The sequence below is a fragment of the Excalfactoria chinensis genome, chromosome 7 (assembly GCF_039878825.1).
Source record: "Excalfactoria chinensis isolate bCotChi1 chromosome 7, bCotChi1.hap2, whole genome shotgun sequence".
Taxonomy (NCBI): domain Eukaryota; kingdom Metazoa; phylum Chordata; class Aves; order Galliformes; family Phasianidae; genus Excalfactoria; species Excalfactoria chinensis.
Window position 1 is genome coordinate 32,690,047 of NC_092831.1, and position 23,772 is coordinate 32,713,818.

The following is a 23,772-nucleotide window of genomic DNA, read 5'->3' on the forward strand; positions in this document are numbered from 1 at the left end:
CTTGATGGCTGCCAGAGATTTAAAGTCACTGTGCTACACCTGAATGTCATTTATGGCTCATAAAAGGAAATCTGTGTTTGAGTAACAATAAAGCACTTTGTATTAAAAAAAAAAAAAAAAAAAAAAAACAAACCCTTTCTCAGGGAGCAGATGTATTTTCATTTGCTCGGTGCCTGCCTGCAAGGCAGATGGGAGAACCTGACAGTTATCCTATATGGGATCCTAACAGACCAACAGTTTAACAGGAGGATTTGCTCCAGCATGGATCATGACACCTCAGGTTTGACACTTATTCACTTTTCCACTGAGGCTTTTATCAAAAGCCTCCTGGAAAAGCGAGGACCCAAGCATGCTACACGCCTGTAGCTGTCAGAGAGAGGATCTATAGGCACTGCTGGGACCCAAACCACAATCCTGCACCAAACAGCAGGGACCCCTCGTAACACTCCAGCTCCAGGATGGGGACATCTGGCCACACTGCATTCCAGCAGGCACTGCATCAGTCACTGCGAGACACACTCTCTTCTCCCCAAGGACCTGTGTTTTCACCCACCTGTTACTGCCAAAAAAAATCCTCCTTCACATCAGACTCCATGGTGCCCAGAAGCACCTTTTTGGTCCTAATAAGAGCATCAGCTGAGGAACCGTGCCACACATCTTCACAAACACCCTAGAACAGATATAGATACATAGATATGTATAAAGAGATTCTCTTTCCCCAGTGTACTTATTTTCTATTATGACCAACTCTGCAACATCCCTGTTCCTCAGGAGCAGGCAGCGGGACCCTGCCACTGCAAAGACTCTCAGAAAGCAGTTGTGCTAACCTGTAGCAGACCAACCCCTGAGGAGGACAGTGGTCGGGGCTGAGTTGCGCTGGCTCTGACATCCCACATGCAGCAAGCAACGTCTGAGCTCTACCTCTGGGCAGACAGCAGTCAAGGAGAAAAGCTAGCTGCTTAACCCCAGGGCCTTCCCCTCCGAGGAGCTGTAATGGACCTGGTCATGTAACACCTGGAGACTTTACCAGTCCAGCTCATGCTGCAGGATCTCCTCAGCACTCAGCACTACCCAGGACTTCACAAAGACAGCAATGTTCCATAAAGAAAGAAACAAAACACAGTCGTTATAAAACTGTTGACTATCAGGATTTCAGAAGGACAAGGGCATGCTTTGTTCATTACAGGAATGTGACTATAACCTTCACCAGCAAAGCACTGAAGTTGCAAAACACACAGACCAGCAGCAGAGAGTCAGCACCATTGATTTAGCATTAATTACCTTGTCCCGGGACGAGGCTGACACGATCTTCACTGGCTTTAAAAAGGTCTGTTCCACACATCCTGCACCAGCTGAATCTTGTCTTGCACTTTGACAGAATAACAACACATATTTAAAGCTGCTCGTAACAAAGAGAAGAAGAAAGAAAAAGGGATTTAATGCTTTCAGGACTGCTAACCTCTGAATTCTACTGCAAGCAAAAACTGCAGAGGACTGGATTAGTCCAAACATTCCATTCATGTGCTTCCATATCTTTGTTCTACATGTTTATTTCTAAGCTACAGACACTGCTTTTCATTATTCCCAATAGATTTAACCAACCTTATAAACCCATCGGCCTCACCTTGCCAAAGAGTACATCCTTCCACATACCCGCTCCTCCCCATTCCTTCCCCTCTTCCTACTTACCGGTGCCATCCCACGCAACCAACAACTGACCTGTTTGCTCTTGCATCCAAGAGAAGCTAGAAGGCAGCTTTGCGATGTCTCATTTGGCTCATTGCTAAGGAGAAGGACGACAGCATTGGGGAAAGCAAAGTCAAACCACTCCTATGTGTAGTTTTTCCAGATCTTTATTTTACAAAAATAACTTACAAATAGAGACAACTCTCAGAAGCAAGAACATTCATTCTGTGCATAAGGATACAGGTTTGTGAAGTTCGGGCACAGGAGTTAACAACTCTTACAACGCTGTTAATTTTAACATGATGGTAGCTATATTACAACACATACATTTCACTCTCCAGACACGTGGGTATGACCACCACATCAAGCTATGCTCAATGAATCGTGCCAGCCAGCCAGGATGCACATCAGAGATCATTGTCATCCTCTTACCAAGGATAGTTATAACCAAATGGCAGTCTAACACTCAGACTACAGCGCACTGGATACGCTCAACAGCAATATACATCAAATACATGATAAAAATATATTTCAATTTAAAATACAATTGCATAAGGTACACCAACAGCCAGAAAATAAAGTCTCGAGCTTTTAAATACAACACACTATATATATAACATATACAATGAGACAAGAGGGAACCCACACATGGAAGGAAAAAGCTTATCCTGAAAACGCACGTTATCTATGGTACACAATGGCTTTGTCTGCTAGGAAGTCAATTCCATTTGCATAGCATTGTCAAGAAGTCCAGGCTGGGCTAGGAGGAGATCAAACAAAACACACAAACAAAACGCTTAAGTTTTGGTACCACTTCCATATTGTGCCTGATTCTACTCTTAAATTACAGTTCGCTATTTCTTTTGTGTAGGCTGTAATTCATGCCCCGTTCATAACAAGCGTAAGGAAAGGGGAGGGGGGCAAAGTCAAAGAGTCAAGGAGGGTTCCTTCTGGAGTTGCAGTCATTTGGTGTTTTGCTCCAGAGCAGAATACTCTGCTTCTGACACTCTGGAAGCATCGATAAGCTTCGTGAGACCAGTTTTGGCAGAGTACTTGAAAATAAAGGCTTTCATGAGCTCATATCTGTAATTGCGATTAATGAAGCTATAGAGGATGGGGTTGACACAGCAATGGACTAGAGAGAAACACTGAGTGATGTGAAGTGTGGCGTACAAGAAGTTCTCCATTTGACAACTGAAGGGGATGAAATGCAGACTGTAGAAGATGTCGAGGAGGACAGTTGTATGGTAGGGTAGCCAGCAGACAAGAAACACCACGACATAGGAGAAAATGATCTTCCCACTGCTCTTCCTCTCTTGGTCGCTGGAGGCAGAGATGGCCTTTGCGAGGAGGAAGTAAAAGAGAGCAATGACTGGAAAAGGGATAAGGAAGCCCAAAACAACAGAGATGAGCTCCATGCCAATCAACCACTCTTTGAAGCTCTCCTCAGGATACGCGGGACGGCAGTAGGTCTCATTGCTGGTAGAGACTGTCTTAAGGAAATAGGTGTCTGGCAGGGATGCAGTAAAGGCAAGAAGCCACACCAGGATGCAGATGCAGCGGCGGACTATCTTCTTCTTGCGGTTACTAGAATTGGTGAAACAGGCGACTGAGAGGTAGCGGTCCACGCTCATGCATGCCAGGAAGAAGATGCTGCCGTACAAGTTGATGGAAAATATAAGGTGAGTTATTTTGCACGTGATTTCTCCCATGTGCCACTGGTTATGCTGGATGAGGGAGACGACCCAAACAGGAAGCGTGATGACAACACACAGATCTGCAATGGCCAAATTGAAGATGTAGAGGTGGGTTTCATAGCCAGTCATTTTGGCTTGGAGATTGACCCACACCACAACAGAGTTGGCCACCAGCCCTATGACAAAGATAAAAATGCAGAAGAAGGACAGGGTGTAGAGCAGGGCGCTTTTGTTGAGTGTGCCGGGGCATGTCGTCGCATCCACTGTGATGCAGTCGCTGTTGTTACACATCCAGTTCATCTCCGTTAAGTTGGCCTTTTCTAGGAAATCAAGGATTGAAGTCAAATCAAGCGCACTCATGTTTGCTTACTTCAGGCTTCGAGCGACCTGTAGAACAAGTGGGATCAACAGAAAAGACCTGAGTTAACTGGTATTTTTCTGCTGCCTTCTTCGTACCAAAAAGCGCATGCGAGACACACAGCTTTAGTGACATCCCGCTCTGCTAACACGCTTGCATTAAAGAGGTCTGCGGAGTAAAGGAAGCAGAACAGACGCACAACAAAACTCATCTGGTCCATGAAAGAGGAACAGCGCTAGCTTTGTGTGGGATTTCTTCCTGCGGCTCGTGTCTGACATCATCAGGTTGGCTATCATCCCCGGGTGTGAAATCCGCAAAGTACACCGTGGCCAAATAAACGTCAGGCAACTAAAACTGTCTTCTCCAGCATAAATGATGATACTATCGCTTTCAGCAGGGGAATCTTTAAGCCATTTTATCTGCACTCCCTCAAGCATAGTAGAATTGATCTGGCTGATACACGGTACCGTAAAACATTTACCACAAGCTCTGCTAAGCATCTTGTCAAGTCCGGCTCCAGCTGCACTAAGCAGAAATGGGGAACTAAGGGGCTTTGTACCCTCATCCAATTTTAAATTTAAATCCCGCTCCATTCTCCCTCCTTCCCTTCAATTCTATTTCACAAAGCATCCCCTGTGTTTAACGATTATCACGTAGCTTTGAGGAAAAAGAATCAGAGCTTGACCGCTGAGTAGATCTGCTGGGCTTAAGTTTTCTTTTTAGAAGAGAGCTTTGATTTACAAAATACTCCCCCCACCACAGCTGGCTCCACAACAACTGCTTCCTCCCCACCCTCTCTCTTTTCTAAACCTGCTTTCTTGTCCCTTCAGCCCCTTCCCCCATTGGCAGACAGCAGACAAAGCACTGGGCTACTTGTTCAGTTCCTTGCCAGCAGAAGGAAAGGACCCAGCAGACCCACACGGCTCGCACAAGATCTGAGCTGGACTGCTAATTACTGTTGTGCTTTTGGGGCGGTGTAAAAGGCCTCCTGCCCCGCTGAGCCAGCAATACCACCCAAGGCTGCTCCTGGGTTAGTCGGACACCTGCCAGACACAGTTTCTTCCTGCTTCCACACCAAGGGATGCACTCCTCTCATTCCCCTGGAGCACCAGGCCAGGTGGCACAGGAAGAGCCGTCCCGCTTGTGACACCCAACCTGGCAGGACAGCCAGGGTCCGGTGATGGCACAGGTGGATCACTCTGCAGAGCTCTGAAGCCTCTGGAGCCAAATCTGCAGCACAGGCTGTGCAGCAGCAGCTGTATCTCTTCCAACACACGGCAGCAACACCAACAGGCTTCACAGCCCATCCTTTCTCCCAGTTTAACTGCAACAAGTAGCTTTCTCTTACTCTGCTGTCTGGCCATTGGGAGGCGGACAGCCTGAGCAAGCTGTTAAGGGATACAGTAAGTAAAGGATCTGTAAGAAAAGCATTTCTCGCTCGTTGCCCTTGTTAGCTGATAGTTTCAGCTTGCATTTCTCTCATCAGTCCCCCTCCTTCAGATATAAAATCCTTTATAGACACTTTAACGTCCTGAAACACAGCCAGAAGCCTCATTCTTCCCCACGATTAAGATGTAAATCCTGTAACTGAGAGCATCCTTCGGCTTCCTGCTCCCAGTCCCAGGGCAAGCTCGCACCGAGCAACCAAGTGACTGAAACAAGCCAAGCCAAGGGAAGCACACAGAGAAACAACTTACTCAACCACTTGTATCTTTCAACATCCTTACTCACCCAGAGGATCTCTTGGGCAGGATGCAGGTTTTGGCGGGGCTTATGAGACAGCCTGCATTATGGAAACTCACAAGGAACACTCGGCTGTTCTTGGATGTTGTAACATATGAAGGAGACAACAGAGCAAGGAAGAGTTGGGACACGCTTCTGCACTAAGCTGTCTCTTCTCATCCCCACAGAGGACTGGCACCTGGGCTGGGGAAACTTCATGCCTCTGAAAAGGGTTCACAAAGCACCTCTTACTCCTCCATCTGCATAATCAGCTCTTCCCAAAGCTCCCACCCATCCTGCCTTGCCACAGCCAGGCTCTGCCAGAGACAAACTGAGGAAGAAAAGGGAGATAAGAGGGGAGATTACAGGAGAAGATTCAAGGTACTATTGTCCCGGTGGAAGGGGAAGCTGGTGGCACTAACAATGAGGAGGGCCATGCACACAAACCAGGAGAGATCAAATCTCTCCCCACAAACAGGGCCCAAATTGGCCCCGTGAGGGGATCTAGCTCACTGCTGCAAACCTATCCAGCCTTCCAGTCTTTCATCTGGCCGGCATGCTGAAAGACAAGGCTGAGATTGAAACCAAATTAACTGCTTGTTTGGCCAAGTCCTCTCACCTCATACCTCGCCTCAACACACTCAAAGCAACCTGAGCTCTCCTTACCAGCACAGAGCCCTGTGTAAGGGTGAGAATGACATCTGTGATGCTCCCAAAGAGCTGTCACAGGGAACACTGACCCACACAGAGACCTGAGATGTCCCCAGGTACTTTCTCCAGTGCAAGACAAAAGTTCCAGCGTCCTGACCCAAATGAAAGACCTGCAAAACACCTGGGATCAGATTCAGCCAGCAGAACTGCCAGGCAAGACCTGCATCGAGGGTTAATCCACCAGCAGAAATACACGAGATACTGCAAAGCACACGCTGCAATCACCGCTGAACCTGTGCAGAGGGGCTCGCAACCCCAATTTAGTTCAGGGGCCTGCAGCCGAGCGATCACCGCTTCCCCCTACAGCCAGTGAAGGGAAATGAGATGCTCCGCGTTCATAAGGCTCAAGCTCGGACAAACCTTACCGGTTAGTGAGGAAGAGAGGCGGACAGACCACCTCTGCCTGCCACCTGTAAGCACCGAGCCCAGGCGAGCAGAGCGATGTAACCCCAGAGGGCTGATCCTGCTCTGCACACTTGCTTCCCCGTGGGGACAGCAGGGTGCAGCCACACACCGCAGCACAGCCTGCCCACCCTCCCGCTCCGCTTCAAGTCCCATCTCCGAGACTCTGCGCTCCCGAGCCGTACCAAGAACGGCCGCGTCACCCCGTACCACAGAGCCAGCCCTGCCGCCGCGGGACACCCAGCCACCTCAGCCCCAACAGCGCGATGCTCGGGCCCGGCCCGGCTCCCCCCGCGGCCGCCCGCCATGATTACCTCACCGCCTGCGTGCCGCCCGCTCCGAGCCACTGAGCGCCGCCCGCCGCCGTCGGCCCTTATAGCGGCAACGGGAGACCGCCTCCGGAGGGCGGCCCTGCCCGGCCCCGCCGCCCGCCCCCGGCCCGGGACAGCTCGGGGGGTGAGACGGGCGCAGGGAGGGGGGGTTCTCCCAGCCGTAGTGTGGCGGAGCAGTGCGAGCGCGGCTCGTGTACCTCCAGCATACACCGGACTGCCTCAAAGTGCTGCTAGTGGAGAGAGCCTCAGTCAGCGAGGCACTGTCAGCAGCAGGGAGAGAAGAAATGGTTCCCAACATCCAACCTGAACCTTCCCCGGTGCAACTTGAGGCCACCACCTCTCGTACAATTGCTGTCACCACTCCCACACCAAAGCCTCCCACCAGGGAGCTGCAGGGTGCTGCTTCCTCCATACTGAACAAACCCGTTTCCCTCAGCCATTCCCCAAAAGACTTGTGCTCTGAACCACCCTGGACACCCTCCATATCTTTCTTGCAGATAGAAAACCAAAACACCATCAAAAAGTGTGCATTTTGTTTACCTGTTGATACCTGAACATATTTCCACGGGCAATCAAAAGCTTCCATTCAAACACCATCAAGCAGCAGAGTCCACAGATGCATCAGATTTACACCCTGCAAAGCATTAATCAGCCTCAGTTTCTCTGCCAGCAAAGCAGAGATGATTAAGCTGTGGACACAACACCTCCCACAGCTGAGAGGATGCAATGATGTTATCCTAACCCACTGTGGTTTGGGTGCCAGGAAGAAGGACAGAAGTCCTTTGCTGTCCCACAGATGGAGCAGGTGAGATGAAACGTACCTCGCTCCCCTCCCCCTGCACGAGGACAGTTAGATCCTCCCAACTTCACAGCTGTCCATGAGCAAAGCATTCTGGCATTCACTTAAATTCTGCCTGCTCGCCGAAGCCTGTGAAGGCTGAAGCATGATGAGTTCAGACAACAACAGGCTTCAGTTTAAAAATAAGACCGTACTGAAGCCCTTGGCTAAATCAGGCTCTGAAAACCCTAAGCAGAAAAGAAAAAATACAAGTACTCTTGCAGAAGTCCAGAGTCACTTGGACAACAAAAAAAGCAAGCGGTTTTTCCTTACTTGGCACGCCAGAAAATAACATCAAGGATTACAGCCTCTCCAAAAATACCATCCAGCATCTGCAACCACAAGGCTGCTCTCTGTCCAGGAGTTGCAGGCAGCCTCCTCTCTTGCATTTGCTGAGAGCAGGAGCAAAGCCTTTGCTGCCCTCGCTCCCCTTCCAGGTCCCTCCCTCCAGCTATCTTTTACAGAGAACACGTTCCACACGCAGGAGGGACGAGCCCATTCCCTTTCCATTATGAAAGCCAGATTTTGCTCGGTGCTCAGGAATGAAATGCTTGAGCAGTAAGCGAAGCAACACGGTCCCAAAGAACCGCACAACACAAAACCATCCCCCTTACAGCACAGCGGGCAGAGCTGTGGAAAAGCTGGGCAGCCCAGATAAGATCAGCACAGGGCCGACGCTACTTGCTTGGTGAGATTAGTTCTGCTCCATAACCACAGTTAAAAAGACAGTCCAACCACAGCCTCCAGGAGATGTGAGCTCTGAGGCAGCTCATCAAGCAGGAACTCCCCGCACAGATGCAGCAAGATGAGTTCTTACCCACCCAAATCTGCTTCTCTCCTAGGACCTGGATTTACACCATGAGAACTGAGCAAGAGCTTGTTCAGCAATTGTAACGTGGCCCACAGCTGCACGTTCTGGTTTGAAGGGCGACAGCCAGCAGGCTTTCTTCAGCAGCAGGATTCTCCCACCACGAGCCTCTGCAATCCATGCTGTCCATGGGCAGCACAAGGCCTTGCATGAAGTCAGCGCTCCGCTGTGCTCAGTGCTGAAGATAAACACACACAAGGGTAAGCTCTGACCAGTGGAGATAGGTATGACAGTTGTAGCTCTGTGAGAGAAAAGGCAAGGAAAATGCAGCTGAATGACTTGACTCGGGGTATCTGACACAACACGGTGCTGAATTATTACTCTAACTGCTTGTCCAATGAGCCTGAATTAAAGCAGTGTCTTTCTTTTCCCTCCGAAGCACAACGAGCAGGAATAGAAAACCCAGGATTCCACAGCATCCCTTGCAGCCTCTCCCTGCTGGCACTTGGAATGAGAGCTAAAAGCCTCCTCACTTTCTCTCAAGGCTTCCTTTTCCAACTGTGAGGCAGATGGAAGCGAGCCCCAAGCCCTGCCCACTTGAGTCAACCAAAACAATGCAATTTGGCTGCTTCAAGTGTTAGAAAGATTTTGATGGGGGGGGGGGAGAGAAAGCCAATATGGCAAAGTACATGCATGTGTTGGGAAGGGGAGCATTAGAATTGCACGTCAAACAAAGGGACGAAGGGAAACGTTTCTCCATTGCATAAGAGAGGATCTGCAAGCAGCAGAAGTGAGACGGAAGCAGCATCACCGAGTGTGTCTGAAGGCAGCAGCATCACACACAGGCAAAGAACAATGTGCTGGCCAGGAGTGCAAACACCCACGTCGAGATGACAAAGCCAGGGAGAGCTGAACGGGCAGGCGCCTACAGGAAATCAGGCTGTGATACATCAATTGCACAAAGGTAAAAAGCTTCCTGAGGTCCCAGGAGTCAGTGCCAGCGGGCTGCTGGATGGAAACGCAGCGCTCATTTCCTCCATCCTTCGTGAGGGTTCTCTGTCCTTTGCCAGTCACGTTCCTCGCCCTGTAAGACATCTGGAGCCACCTCTGTGAAATGGCAGGAAGCAAGAATGGAACATCCAGCAGGCCGTGACCGTGGCACTGTCCGGTTTTGCTTCCCCTTCAACAGAAAATGATTAAGTCGTTTAATGCCCAGCCAGGCATGTGCTGGTGGTGCCGGGTAGGATAAACAGCGTGCTCTGGGTTGTTGTGCTCATGCTGAGCCTCTTGGGATGTCACAGCATCAGAAGTACGAAGGACCGTACACCAATAGGCCTGTGAAAACCTGCAGCTGGAGATGGGTGTTTTCCATGCAGAAAGGATACTGCCTTTAGCATTTACCTCTTGACAAGTGATGATGAACAGTGCTGATTCAGGGAGACAATATAAAGCACGCACCGCTTCACATGTGTCTCAATCAATGGGGCCACCCAGGATTGTAGCTGCTCTTTGTCTTTCTCCTCTGAAGACACAGCATGAGAGAGGTTAATGCCAGTGCCCCTTGCCCAGCCACCCTGCCAGCACTTTCTGTCGATCCCAGCAGGATTTGCAGCCGCTGATCCCAGCAAGTTTCCCAAAAGCCAAGCACAGGTACAGCAGGCATCCTAGCAGCCAAGGGAAGGGCCAGCAGAGCAATCAATTCACCAATTTCAAGGCAAAAGGAGCTTTCAGGAGAAATCGATTGGCGGCGTAATTAGGAGTATTACCCACACAGCTAGTAATTGTCTATAACAGCTCTCTTCTTCACAGCTCACTTCTGCTTTACTCCTCTTCCACTAAATAAAGGTGTTACCTACGGATGTTATCTGCGGCTTCATAACCTACTGTCAGAGGCATTATAGCAATTCATTTGAAAACGCACTGGACTGTGACCACAAGGAAGACAGAGTAGGGCTATGAGCAAGAAATCCTGCCTAGAGCAGTCAAGCAGATAGCAACGAAGACTTCAGAGGCATTGATTTTTATATAAGCACTGCACCAAACTTCTTTCCATATTGCACTGTCCCAGACCAGCACCACAACCTCCACGTGTTAAGGGCAGATTCTGATAGAAGCCATGGTAAAGAAAGTTGGGTTTGACTTTGCAGCAGCAACAAGCGTTACAAGTGGCACAGCAAAGCAGAGAGGGGGGGGAAAAAAGGATTCAAATGAGGATGGTGGAACCCCCCCTCTCTGCCTTCCCCTGCTTCCTTGGGAAAAACTCCTGCTAGGTGTAAAATGACTGAATGCTACACACCGGTAAGGAATAAAAAATTCATTAAATCATAAATCTTTTGGAAAGGGGATCTACTGGGGAGATTATATTCACTTTTCATAGACATATTAATTCAACAGTGGCATATCATATTGTTCTCTGTGGGGAGAAAAGACACGTCGTTTTAAAGCATGATATTTAGAGCAGTCCTTTAGGAAGGAAAGCAAATACAATCTTGGCAAGGAAAACTGACTACACGAGCACTGAAGAAGGGACATAAAAAGCAAGGCCCAAGTCCCAGCTGCCGAAAATCAGCATAGCCTGACTGGAGTTACTGGAGCTAAGCCCATGCATGGGAGCTGAGAATGAAGGTCACCCCAACTGAGCCGCAGTTCCTTGAAATGTTAAGTAAACCAACACAAAGGGTAATTTTTTACTGGGCCCATTGTGAATGCTGTCTAGCCTGCTAGCAAACACCAATGGCAGGTGAGACAAGCATACTACAACTGTGTTCTCCACAGGTTTGATGTTTGTTGGGTGATTTGTTGGTTCCTTTTACCCCCGGGTACCTAAATATAATTGCCTGCATTAGCCAAGAAGCAAATCTGCAGTCCCAAATACCTCCAATTCACATGCCTCTATTTTCAAGACCGGCTCAGATCAACTTCACACAGCACCATAAGCACAGGTCCAATAATCCAAAACACATTCAGTGTTGTGCTGCACAGCTGCTCTCACAGTAGCTACGGAAGGGCCTTCAACAAGCATACAAGTTAGCTGTTCACGACCATGACCTTTCTCTACGATGACTTGCTATCCAAAATATTCTATCCTAGCTTATTCTGGAAAAACAAAGAGTAAAACATAGCCAAACTTACCAAGACAAGTAGCAATGACTGTTGAACAGCCCTCGCACCATAATTCAATATAGGTGAGTTTAACCACATCAGAGTCTTACCCAACTCAAGCACAGGGAACTCAACTTGATCCCGCAGAAAGGTTTATAGAAGGGGCTTGCTTACCACCTAGGACTTAAGGCAAAAATAAAAGTGCACGCACATGCAAACAGGACTCAGGCTCTCACTTTCCTCTTTGCTTTTGCCTACACAGCTATCTCAGTCCAAACTTGCCCATCCATTCCAGTGAGGTGTGAAATTGGAAGCATCATTGCTCCCACTAACAAAAGCTCATGCAGGACTGCTCCAAAGTAATTAAATGAGTAGATAAAATTAAAAGGGCTAATGCAACATCCATCAGCCACGAACGTTCAAAACAGCAAAGTCAGAACACACAAACCACAAGGATTCTTAATGCAACATTAAGTCAGCCTCACATTATTGGTATTTGCTAAAACCGTATTTAACTGCTGCTCGAGATGAAGGACACTAATAAGGCCACATTTCTGCCCACACCTGGGCCAGGTTCCCAGCTGAGACAAGCTGTTTATACCAGCCAAGTATTTAGATGATTTTTTTTCCCCTGTAGAAACCCTTGTTGCTGGGGTTCTTAATGTTGGCTTTAGGTGCGATTCATGCTGGCAGCTGATCGTAGCCAAATCCTGTAGGAAGCCAGAGTGGTCTTAGACTACTCCAGAGCTCAAATTATCCAATGTGAGCACAAGGAGGCAGCCCGTACTTCAGCTTCTGTCCAGGGCCCCTTGGAAAGTTAATCCTATCCGATTACACCACTACTTCTTTTTTTTTTTTCCATAGAAGAAATAAACAGTCTTTTGTACTAAACATAAGGCCGCCTTCTTTTGAAGGGAGATTTATCATCCAGGATAAATTCATGAGTTCATTCCATTTTTGTCCCAGCTCTTCAAAGTGGTGTTTTTTACTTTACGATGCAATATCATTTGGTTTTGCCTGCGTGCCAGACAGTCCCCAAAGGAGATGTCACTTCTCCTTCTCTTTAAAAAAAAAATAATCAAGAATGCAAAGCAACCCATCAGTTGTTTAAAGCATGCACACTAAATTCCACACACGCACGTTAGAGCCATGAATACTCACATGCATGGAACTGGGACCGGTCAGGAGAGTACAAATAGCAGCACTGCAATCAATGACATTGTTCTATGAAGAGCAGCGACCAGCGGATGACAAAACCTGCTCTGAAAAGCCCCGTGAGAGGTCCCAGCTCTGAGACAAGAAGGATGGCTGGGCTGCCTTCCCTGCACCAACAGGGACTCCGTTGTACTCAACTGAAACCTTGAACTCATTACAATGTCACTCTGTCTTTGGATCCGATATCCTGTGGGGGAATCTTCTGGGAATGTATTTTGGTTCAGACGTGGGTCAAGGAGAGTTGACTTGACCTGAAAATAAATCCAGGCAATCTCGAGCTGAAGAGCTATTGACTACTGTTTGCAATACAATAAAGCAAGGAGATCAAACTCGGTTGAAACTCAGGGTTGACATAAATCCAAGGAGAAAGGGGAACAAGAATATTCTTTCATAACATGACAAAAGGGACATTTTTGCTTGCATTAGCAGAATACAGAATAGGGCCTGGAAGTGCTTCCCAGGCAGCACTTTAAACCTCACATATGGTGAGTGCTGTTTAGCTGGACTGATATCTTCAGCAGACTGGCAGTGAGATAAGAGGTAATACACGTACACGTGTGAAAAGGTTTTGTTGGCTTTTCTTTTTACGTCACTAGATGGAGTTTCCTCTGTTTGCACACAGGGCAGCTTTTGTGAGAGCTATTTTATATGGATCCCCAAGGAAAGATCCCAGCAGACAGGCTCTAAGCACTATTGTGCGCACGTGTACGTAATAATACTCAGTTGCTTGGTTTACAGGCCAGGAGAAACTCTCACTGTACTCCCTGCAGGTCTAAGGTCAAGTCTTGCCCCAGCTCATGCTGAGCGGAGTCACACCACTCCAGTGCACCTAGCATTTCTCTACCAGCAGCGCAGGCACCACTCAATACATTCTTTGGCTTTTAAACCTGGCTGGAACTGCTGCTTGTCCTAGAACTGGCTCATCTCAGGTTAAGTACTATCACACAGTTTAGTCTTTTTGCCAGCATTAATTATCCACTCCGTTTTGCACTAACAATCTGGTCAAGGCCCTCAGGTCTTCCCAGTCAGTTTCTACCCCACTCTTCTCCCAGGCACGCAGAGACAGACACCTTTCTTTGTGCTTTGCCAGGGAAGAAGCAGAGCATCCCAGTTCATTACAGCACAGAGGACATGATAGGAGGAATGCATAAACTCAACTAAACAAAGCTGCAATAGAAAGTCAAGACTCCAAGCTCTCTAAGAGGGGAAAAGAAGATGAATCTGACAAAGCAACACCAAATCTGAGAACTTCTCAGATAAAATAAGGTATTTTAAGAGGGACTTAACATTCAAACTCAGCATTTCACATCTGCACACTTAAAAAGCTGTCAGGAACTTCATCCCTGACTCAAGTGAAACCTTCAAAATTTGGGATGCTTTTACCACAGTGCGAAAATTAACACTTGCAACTGCAATTAGCAGTTCAACAGCTCTGCTCACGCTTACTCCAAAAACAAGTTGCACGTGAATATTTACAGACATCCAATGCTGTTTGACAGTAGGCACCTGGTAAAGATCTGTCCTCCGGAGCAGGTATGAGAGAAGAAAGGCATGGATTTGTCTCACTGGAGCATCTTTACAGGTGGGTGCCCAGAGAACCTGCACAGCCTTGTAGCTGTTTCTTCCCCCTTCTCTGCTCAGGCATGAAGTGCAGCGTGAAGCACTCTGAACCCTTCTGGCATGGTTTGACAGACAGCATCTATAAAAAAGGCTGGAAGAAAGGGAGAATTACTGATTATGAATTTGATGTGGGAGAAGTTCAGCTGTTCTTTCAATGCACCAGACAGTCTGCAGAGTAAAGCTGCAGCCACGTTAACTCCAGCTCTCCTCACCAGGTTAAGTCAGCCTGAGCCAGATGAATGACAAAACGCAAGGAGGGGTAATCACTAAGGATCAGGGAGAGGACAAAAAAAACAACCCAAAACCATCACAAAAAGCATTCTGCAACACTACTTCACAAATAATCACGTTTCAAAGCAGATGAAGAAATGCCTTGCAGAGCACTGAAAGCCAAGCAAACGTCAAAGGAAAAAGCAATGAGCTCTGTTATAAGCTTCCCCATGCTACCAGATGGATTGTCATACTGAGGCCTAGAGCTTTACAACCACATGTAAAGTATCTCTTGGTGGTGTTTCATCCCCACACCAGTATGAAGTCATGCACACAGTGTGTGCTGAGGGCAGAGGCAGATGGATGTTATGCTAAAGGAAAGAAAGGCGCAGGATTTAACACAGAACCTGCTCTGCCTTTGCCTTTTAACAGGCAGGATGACTCCATCCTTTCCTCCTAGAGCACCTTTCCTTTTGAGTGTCCGCTCCAGTACCTTCCTGAGACAGAAAAGAAACATAAAAGCAACTGTTTTCCAAATTTAATATTACTGGCACTTGTCAGAGACAAAAAGCAGATTCCTCCAGGCCTCTTTCCAGTCTTTCAATAGCCAAAAAAGCTGCTCTCCAACTGAGCAGCTTTCAAGTGTAAAGAAATAAAGTTGAAGCTGATCTCAAGTCTACTGGTGCAGATAAGCAGAGCCGTCACTGCCCTCAGCACAGCCAGGAGAGCAGAAAGCAGAAAGCCAAGCTCCCACTTAAAGCTGGAAACCAGGAACATGAACACGATGTAATGCTTGAAAGGCGATGGTGACTATTTAAGGGATGAAAAGGCAGATTATATTTACAGGGTCACGGGATAAATTTAACAAGTCTCAGCTGAAACAAATCGAGACCCAATTAGGCATCCAAAACGAACCAGACTCCTGAGCCATTTTATTAACTCCTACTGGTAGCATTAGAGAAAACACAGTCTCAAAAGTAAGTTGCAGATAGCTCTGGAAAAGCCCTCTCACATTGTAGCAAGTTCTATAGAGACAAATCAGGTACTAAAGTTCTCACCAGCAGTTGTTTTGCTTGGCTGTCTTTAAAAATAGGACAAAAGAAAACAGAGAGAGAGAAAATTGCCTCACATCGCCTAATGGAAACGTCAAGCCAGCCCTGGAAAATTCCCTGGCCCACGGATAGAGCTGGTGGGGAGCTTTCCAACAAGCAACCTTTGGGTACAGAAAAGCACTGCAGGCAAGAAAAACGTTGGGTTTCATGGAAGAAAAACCAGTTCTCCAACAGGAATAGAAAAAGAAAAGCTCCTTCGTTTTAAGGCAAGGTTAAGTCATCGTTTGGTGTAGATCAACTGCTGCTCCCCACCCTCTGTGGGTGAAGCTTTCTGCTGGAGCTCCACCAGCATGCTTCAGCCAGCCGTCTCCCAGGAGAGACGTTGCATCATTGGCATTGCTGTTGTATCTGGAGAAACACGGCCCAGCAAAAAGAAAACGAAGGCAGCTGCTCCAAGCTGACTGCTTTTTTTCCTTGCACAGCAACAGGAAGAGTTCATCTTGCTCTTGACACAACAAAGATACATTTGCTTTCTTAAAGGCTGCAATAAAGAGAGTTAAGATACAGTTGTCAACCACCAAGGCATCATCAGCACACACCCAGAGCTGGCTCCAGTAGCACTGGGAAGAAAGGGAATTTATTTGTGAATTACTGCACGAAGCCAGGAATCTGAGCTGTGAGCAACAGGACAGCAACCGGGCCAGCTGCGATGTCTGCCGGTTGGGTTAAACCCTCCAGATCCCTGAACAAGCTATTAATGGCCAGATGAATGAAAGCAAGGTCAAAAGGCACCTCCAGCAGGTCTGTGAGATCCTCACCAAGCAGTTAATTGCTCAGGAAAGAGGGCCACACATCAAGGTTGGTTTACGAAGCAGCTTTCGGGGCTGCCTTGGTTTTCTAGGCAGGTGGTTCCAGCCCTCAGGACTCAGGAACAGGGTATGTATTTGCATAGGCAGGTGTTTGGTTAGCAGAGACAGACACAACTTGCTTGAGTGAGGAGCATAGGGAAGGTCACGAGCAAAAGGAGAATGAGTTTAGGGCAGCCACCGGGATGGGTGATCTCACAACTGATCTCACAAGCAGGCCCAGTGTGTTTACACACAGCAAAACATACTACTTATTACATCCGTGCTGCACTGATCAATAACACTTTGTGATTTGCCAAGAGTTCAGGGCAGGTCAATGTGCCATGAACAATTCCTCTGCTACAAAGATCAATGCACTTCAGCGACTGCTATTTACTTCACGCCGTGAGCAATACAACCACCACTGGTTCTGCATGAGCTAACAGGAGCAGACGGGCTGTGCTGATGATATCTCAGGCCCTCTGGATCTGCTTTGTCAAAGGACCAGCAGGCCCTGCTTTACAACAAGAGGTTGCTGGCATTCTGTAAGCACACCTGGAAGTGCAGTTAACCAGGAATCCCAGCATCAAGTGAGAAATAAAGGCCATTTCTCTGTGCTTACTTACTGATCAGCAATCTTCTTGGCCTGCTCACCAAAGGAAAACACGAACTTGTGGTGTTTCAACCAGCGTTTACATCCCTGTAACAAATCCACACAGATTAGCACAGCACTTTGACCGGGGAATACAGCCAGATTAAGTGGCTACAAGCGTTTGAGGCCATTACAGGTAAAAGCTACATGAAAGAGGCAGAGAGCACTAGGAAAGCAAAAAGGCCATTTAGAGGAAATACAAATCTGATGCTGTCACATTCAGAGCATTGGATGGTCAGTATCTTGGGGAGTTGCTACGCATTGCTGCTGAGCTTCGAGGCTCTTGCACAGCAAATTCTCTTTAGATACTCCTCATGTTAATAATCAGCAGAGCGTGCTTCAAGCAAAGTTAACTCTGGGGAGAGAAGAACTGTCTCAGATGATGGAAACCAATGTAATTGATTTACATTTGGTTTGAGATGGCTGGATAAGCCTTCCTCAGCAGCAAGAAGCAGCCAAGGAAAGCGAGGCTTTTCATCTCTTTCATACATTCATTAAGCTCTTTGAGTTACACCTGAAGCTTAAGAGTTGGCAGGTTGCTTTCAATATCCTTTTGGAGCTGATTTTCCAGTTCTGATGAATCAACCCATCAGGCACTCATCAGAAGGAGGGTAAAACAGCACTACTGAAAGCCATAACATGGCTTGGGTCAAGGGAATACAAACAACGTATATCCCAGCCATCTAAGTCCAGATCTGGACAAAAGCACTTACAGCCAACTGTAAGGCTGTATAGTTCTGAAATAAAACTGTGTGTGCTGAGAACCACACTTTTTGAGACAGCAGATGGCTCACCAAACCTCACACAGTAAGAACTTGCTTTTGTAACTAAGTCCCACCAGCAGCAGCTGGAGTTGATAGGGAGCATCCTACTCCCAACACCCTTCTGCTTCTCAGAATAGCAATGAGATAATAGCACATTTCACCTCGGCACATATTAAGACATGAAAGCACTGATGCCGATTGCTCTTCGCAGGTTTGGCTCATCTGCCTGCAGTGCTTTGTTGTTGCTTTTTTGAACCAGTTCACAAGAGCAACTGGCTTCAGAACATGCGTCAGAATGCAGCAGAGATGCCAGCGAAGACCCCAGAAAGAGGATTTAGAAAGCAAAATGACCATGTTTATAACTTTTACCATGAGTTTCAGCTGCTCGCGCTCATCACATAGGCTCAGGAAAACTTCAGGCTTATCATTCCTATCTTCTTTTTCCCTCATGCAGTGATACAAGGACTTCCACACGAGCCTGGTGCATGCCAGTGCCATCTGTAATGATCCTCATTCTGGGCTATTTACAAATGTTTTATTGCACTTGCTGAAAAACATGACAAGAAATAAATTATGAAGCATCTCAAGTGATCAGGCGTTCCCAGGAGGCACTTAAGATACTTAGAAAAACAATTCACAACTGTATTATAAAAACCTTTGTCCTTTAAAGCAATGCTGATACTGCAGAAAAATATATAAATCAGCACCGCAAAGGGCTTTAAAATTGCTGTTACTTTGGGTTTATGAGGGGGCTGTGATGGTCAGGTTCAATGTGGGGGCTGAAATCCTACAAACCAGTGTTCTGTGGGCTTTTGGCCGTCAAATCAAACTGATATAGCTTTGAAAAGAGGTTTACAAGATGGAGAACCTGAGAAATTTTACCTGCTCTGACAGATGCAAAGCCATCTAAACTATCGAGGAGCAGGAAAGCTCGAATGCACACAAGGCTCCAGCTCCCAATGGCAGGGAGATAGCAGCAGCTGCTTAGCCATCCTTTGATGGCTATAGCCTTTGGAAACAAGAACCCAAACTCCACGTGGCGATGAGTGGAGCTGGGGGGCTGTGACATTATATGGGGACATAGCTGAGAAGGAAAGCTTACATTGGCAGCTCCAACATGAAGGTAGGAAGGCCAGCCTTGGTTGATCCCAGAATCCAGAGTGTTGGACAACATCAGCCCAGTGTCAGACCAACGCCTTCTTATAAGCGCTGTCTCTGCTCTCAAGCAGTGATAACTTGATACTACAGAGCATTCCTTTATCATGAGAACGTTGTAAAAATAGAGGTGAGTTGCAAAGGAAATTTGCCTTGAAGTGAGCTGTTTTAATATTGATCAACCTGAGGAATTTGTGTTAGTAATGGATGGGGAAAAAATAAGCTCTTACAGCGTAGGACAGGATCGCTGTTGCTCAGTTCTTTGGATCTCTTTGTTGCCCTATCAAGCCACCACACCGACCCACTGGGCTCGAGCCTCTCGATGCTGGAGGCCGGCTCCAACTGCTTTCCCTTGCTGTCTAAGAAATTATCACAGGAGACTTGATGCAATTAGGCCTTAAAAATGGGGATGTCAGTCCTCCAGAGGAACTAAGCCTGTTTCATGAAAGATCCCTCAGCCTTTGCTTTCGCTGCAAAAGGAAGGTGTTTTTTACCCTGAGGATTTATATCAAAGCCAGACACTATAGCAAAAACACGGCAAGCCACTGTAGTTTTTACCTCTTTGTAGCTTCTCGAGGTGAATATCAGTAGAAAAACCTCAGAGGTGATGAGGCACAGAGATGGCCATCTAAAGTTACATACATAGCTTGGAACAGAAAAAAACCCACCCCTAAGTTTTTAGTAAAGACAAACCTGGTCTCTCTCAGCAACAGGACTCCATTTAGAAACCAGCAATGGAAGCATAATAACCTGCACAAAGCCAGCAGCCTCACACCTTGCAATCTCTCCCCATGGACTGAAGCCTCTCTCAGAACCCGGTGCCTTTTTACAGCCTGACTGAACACAACCCATCCCAGGGCTGCTATACCTTTCCCAGTCACCGCTTGCACTTCTTTGGACCGGTCGGGTGAAGGAGTTTGTAAGGCAATATTTCTCATAGGCTGTGGGCAGCTCTGGCCCCTGATGGGATTCAAGATACAGTCTGCAAACTGCTGATCCCGCACACAAGAAATAACAGAGGGAGGATGTACAGGGATAATATTTGTATTGAATGTATGTTTTTTCAAGCGTGCTTGAAAACCAGCTGTGTAAGCAAAGCAAAAAGGGACAAGGATTGCTGGTGAAGCCCAGCTCTGCAGGACACGATCTGCAGGTCAGCTTGAGAATAAGGTGGATGGTGCATAGGGAAATTTAGGGTTCTGGGTGGTGTACTCAGTTTTCCTCTTCCTTCCATTTCTGAGCCTCTCTGATCTGTGCAATCTTAGCTCCTTTCAGAACAAAAACAAGACAAACAAAAACAATCCTGAAATAAAATGATTGTAGTGACATGACTGCTTTAAACCTACTGAACCCAGACTGCTTTCTCTGGCACTTTTAACCTACCTGGACATAAACTAGCACTCAAGCAATCTGTATGACACAGCCACATCTCACACAACTTCATGGAAACCACGAGGTTGACAAGATCAGTGATAGGAGACACCGGTTCTCACTCGACCACTCCCTTAACACACCCTTCTGAAGAGCCTAAGGGCTATTGCTTGGCCAAAACTGCATCCAGTCCAGCCATGAAAAATCAGCAACAACAGGACAAAAGAGAATCAAAGTTCCCCAAAAGATCCAGCCTCATAAAGCCTCCACAAGCTGCAGCAGACATATCCAATGGATAGATCCAAGCCATCCTTAAAACAGCACCCCAAGGGAAAAGCAGTTCCATCTATAGAACAAAAACTGAACAGTATATTTTGGACGGGCTGTACTCCCACAGCATGTATCGCACAAGCTATTTCTGCAGTGGCCATTCAGAGAGAGTAGCCATCCTTCCTCCAGTTACACAAGCATTCCAGAAGATGTGGTCTCATTTCTCCTTTTTGGTCCTGGACACAGTGTTTATCATGAATAGGAAACAGAGCAGCAGATGGGGGAAAAAAAGGGGGAGAGGGGGAGGAAGATTGCAGTGTCCCTTCAAAGTTGATTATGTTTACTGCTTCCATTTCTCTGCTAGTTTCTCATGGATTACTATTGTTTCCATTCTCTGAAGGCACCCCCTCTTTTCCTTTCCTCCCCTCGAGACAGCAAGCATTACCTTGCATTACAGCCCCCCTCTTGCTCTGAGAGCTTCTCCATTTACAAACCCATCCTTATAGCTTGCTCCTGCCAAGCTGCATGCTAGCAGCTCCCACTGATGCACTGGGGCAGTCCCTTTTGCCAATTCACGCTGCCTCCCAGAACTTCCCTTAGAAGCTCAGAGCAATGACCTCCTGGTATGGATATGAACACACCCTGGGTGACCACCACGTTCCCACGTGGATCACAGTGCAGACAGGAGTTGGATCAGCTCTCTTTCAGTAACGTTTGCAGCTTTTCTCTAGGGCTGCAGGCAGCAGTAAAAAGAAAAGGTAAATACACGGTCAAGTGCCAATATCACAACCTCATAAATTGCTCTGCACGGAGAGAAATATAAAACCACTGCGTACAGTGGTTGGCTCAGTAGGGAGCCGTGGGCTTTGAGCACCCAGGAAAGACAGGGCAGCTGGAACATCCTGGGGTCAACCTACTGTCTTCAGTCATGGAGAAACATGCTGAAGTCATGGGAGAAAGCTGGGACAGGATCACAGCAGCTCATAGAACCATGGAATCACTTGAGTTGGAAGGCACGTTTAAAGGTCAGATCTCCATTTCCAACTGCTGGAAAGCAGCCCACTGTTGCTATTTACACCAGCACGGCCCAACTGTGCAGCTACCCTTGACTTGCAATGACTTTGCTAAAGAAAATAAAAGACCCCCAAAAGCTGAATGCCTGTCAGTTTGAATTAACTCACATTCACTTACTCACCCCATGTTCTGCATCCCGCACATTAACAACAAAACTCACAGATAAAACAAGCAGACTTAGGTTTATGCAGGGCTAAAGCTCTTCATAGCCAGACAACTGTCTTGACCCAGACATCTTCCTCCTGTGACTAATCCAAAGAAATACCTGCAACGTTTTCATTTCGCTTTCAGCCAGGGTATGAAATGTCAGTGATCAAGAACATACCAGCCCCCATGAAACCTCCATTCTTTCTGGCCTCCCCAACAAGCTGAAATTGTCAAAGAAAAAAAAGAAATTTATTTGTGGCTGAACTACAGTTGAGTTGCAGATTTCCCTTCGCTTCCAGAGCTTTATCGCATAGATTTCATTTGATGAAATCAATTATACGGTGCACTGGAGGAAAGTAAGTGAATTAGCTTTGCTTATGCTAATGCCCATCGTTAGTAGTGGCTTCAGGTGGCAGATCACTGCAGACTGGTTTCCATGTGTGAGAGCCAAGGGCAGAGCTCCTGGCAGCCATCACCCACGGCACTGATAGGGGAATTCAGAGCACTGGAGATGTGCTTCTACAAAATGATGCAGCACTAAGCTCCAGGAAAGGGTGTGATGGTGATGGGTTGGAGATTGGATTAGGTGATCTTAGAGGTCTTTGCCAACCTTACTGATTTTTGTGGTGCCTGTTAACCTACCAAACCTGAGATCACAACCACCTCTGGGAAGGAAGACAGAGAGCCTTACAGTGCTCTATCTACAGTGGGCAAACCAAGGGAAAGGCCAAAGGCTTGACCCAGTTTCATAAGGGGACAATTGTCTGCTAATGACCCTTGCTGCAAGGCACATCAACACCGGCACCAGAGACAGATGCTGGCTCCTCTGTAAACTTCGTCACCCAGGGACCTCTGAGTTTCTGATCTAACTGGAACACCAAAAAGCTGTCTGACACCACTGGAACAAAACACACTACTTGGTAAAGCAATAGCCACCACTACAGCATATTGCAGAATCACGTTGATGGCCAAGACCCTGGCACCAAACCTGCAAGAGAGCATGGATGTTCCGTGCTCAGCTGCCTGGAACCCATGCCTGGAAATCTACCAAGAAAAGAAATGAAATTGCTTGAGAGCATCTCACTGCCAACACAGTTCTGTGAAGCTTCCTGCACCTCTTGATAAAGGAATGCATTTCCAGAAAAAGAGAAACAAACGAGCAAAGTCAAAACCAAGGTTTTGTTTGCTTTAGCAAATGAACCAACCCCCAGAAGTGAAACCTTATCCCGTGCCTCAGACAGGCTGGATTCCTGTCCTCACCTTACTCCCAGTCTTTCCTCCAACAAGGCTGGCCTCTGCCTGTCTCCAGAGGATCCCCCCCCCCGCCACATGAAAGGATTTTCATGCTATCCAATGGCCCCAGCCTTTAACACAGCCTAAAATCTGACCTTTCCTGTTTGGTTGGAGCTCTGGCTGCTCAACTTTAAGTCTCCCATGCAGACACAAGACCCAAACTTACTGTGAAGAGACTTGGAAGTGTAGGAACTTAACATGTCCATAAATGGGGATTTATTTAATCTTAAACTCAACATCAGATTTGTGTTGTACCTAAAATAAATACTTTCTGTTAATGAAGAAAGCATGGGATTTATTCATAAAAATAAACACACAAACCATTTAAAAGCCACAGCCTTTGGCTTTCTTAGCCTAATAAATCGTACACCTACCCATTTTCACACATGGAAGTGCACTAGACTGCAAAAGAAGATTGTTCCAGAGCTACGCAGTCATTTACTCCAGC

General features: G+C 47.1%; 1 protein-coding gene across 3 annotated transcripts in view; it reads right to left on the minus strand.

Annotated features, from left to right (window-relative positions):
- Positions 1–1,837: 1,837 nt before the first annotated feature.
- Positions 1,838–23,772, minus strand: part of ACKR3 (atypical chemokine receptor 3) — a 46,097-nt gene continuing 24,162 nt past the window's right edge. Inside the window, exons 4-8 of one of the 3 annotated variants that reach the window (XM_072342235.1) lie at positions 18,384–18,561; positions 17,225–17,298; positions 14,378–14,582; positions 7,449–7,542; positions 1,838–3,770 (exon numbers count right to left, since the gene is read on the minus strand). In XM_072342235.1, the coding sequence (XP_072198336.1) occupies positions 2,649–3,743 (1,095 nt within the window). In that variant the 5' untranslated portion in view covers positions 3,744–3,770; positions 7,449–7,542; positions 14,378–14,582; positions 17,225–17,298; positions 18,384–18,561 and the 3' untranslated portion in view covers positions 1,838–2,648. Of the gene's footprint in view, positions 3,771–6,890; positions 6,938–7,448; positions 7,543–14,377; positions 14,583–17,224; positions 17,299–18,383; positions 18,562–23,772 lie in introns of those variants that run through there. The other 2 variants (XM_072342236.1, XM_072342234.1) reach the window with 2 other exon arrangements.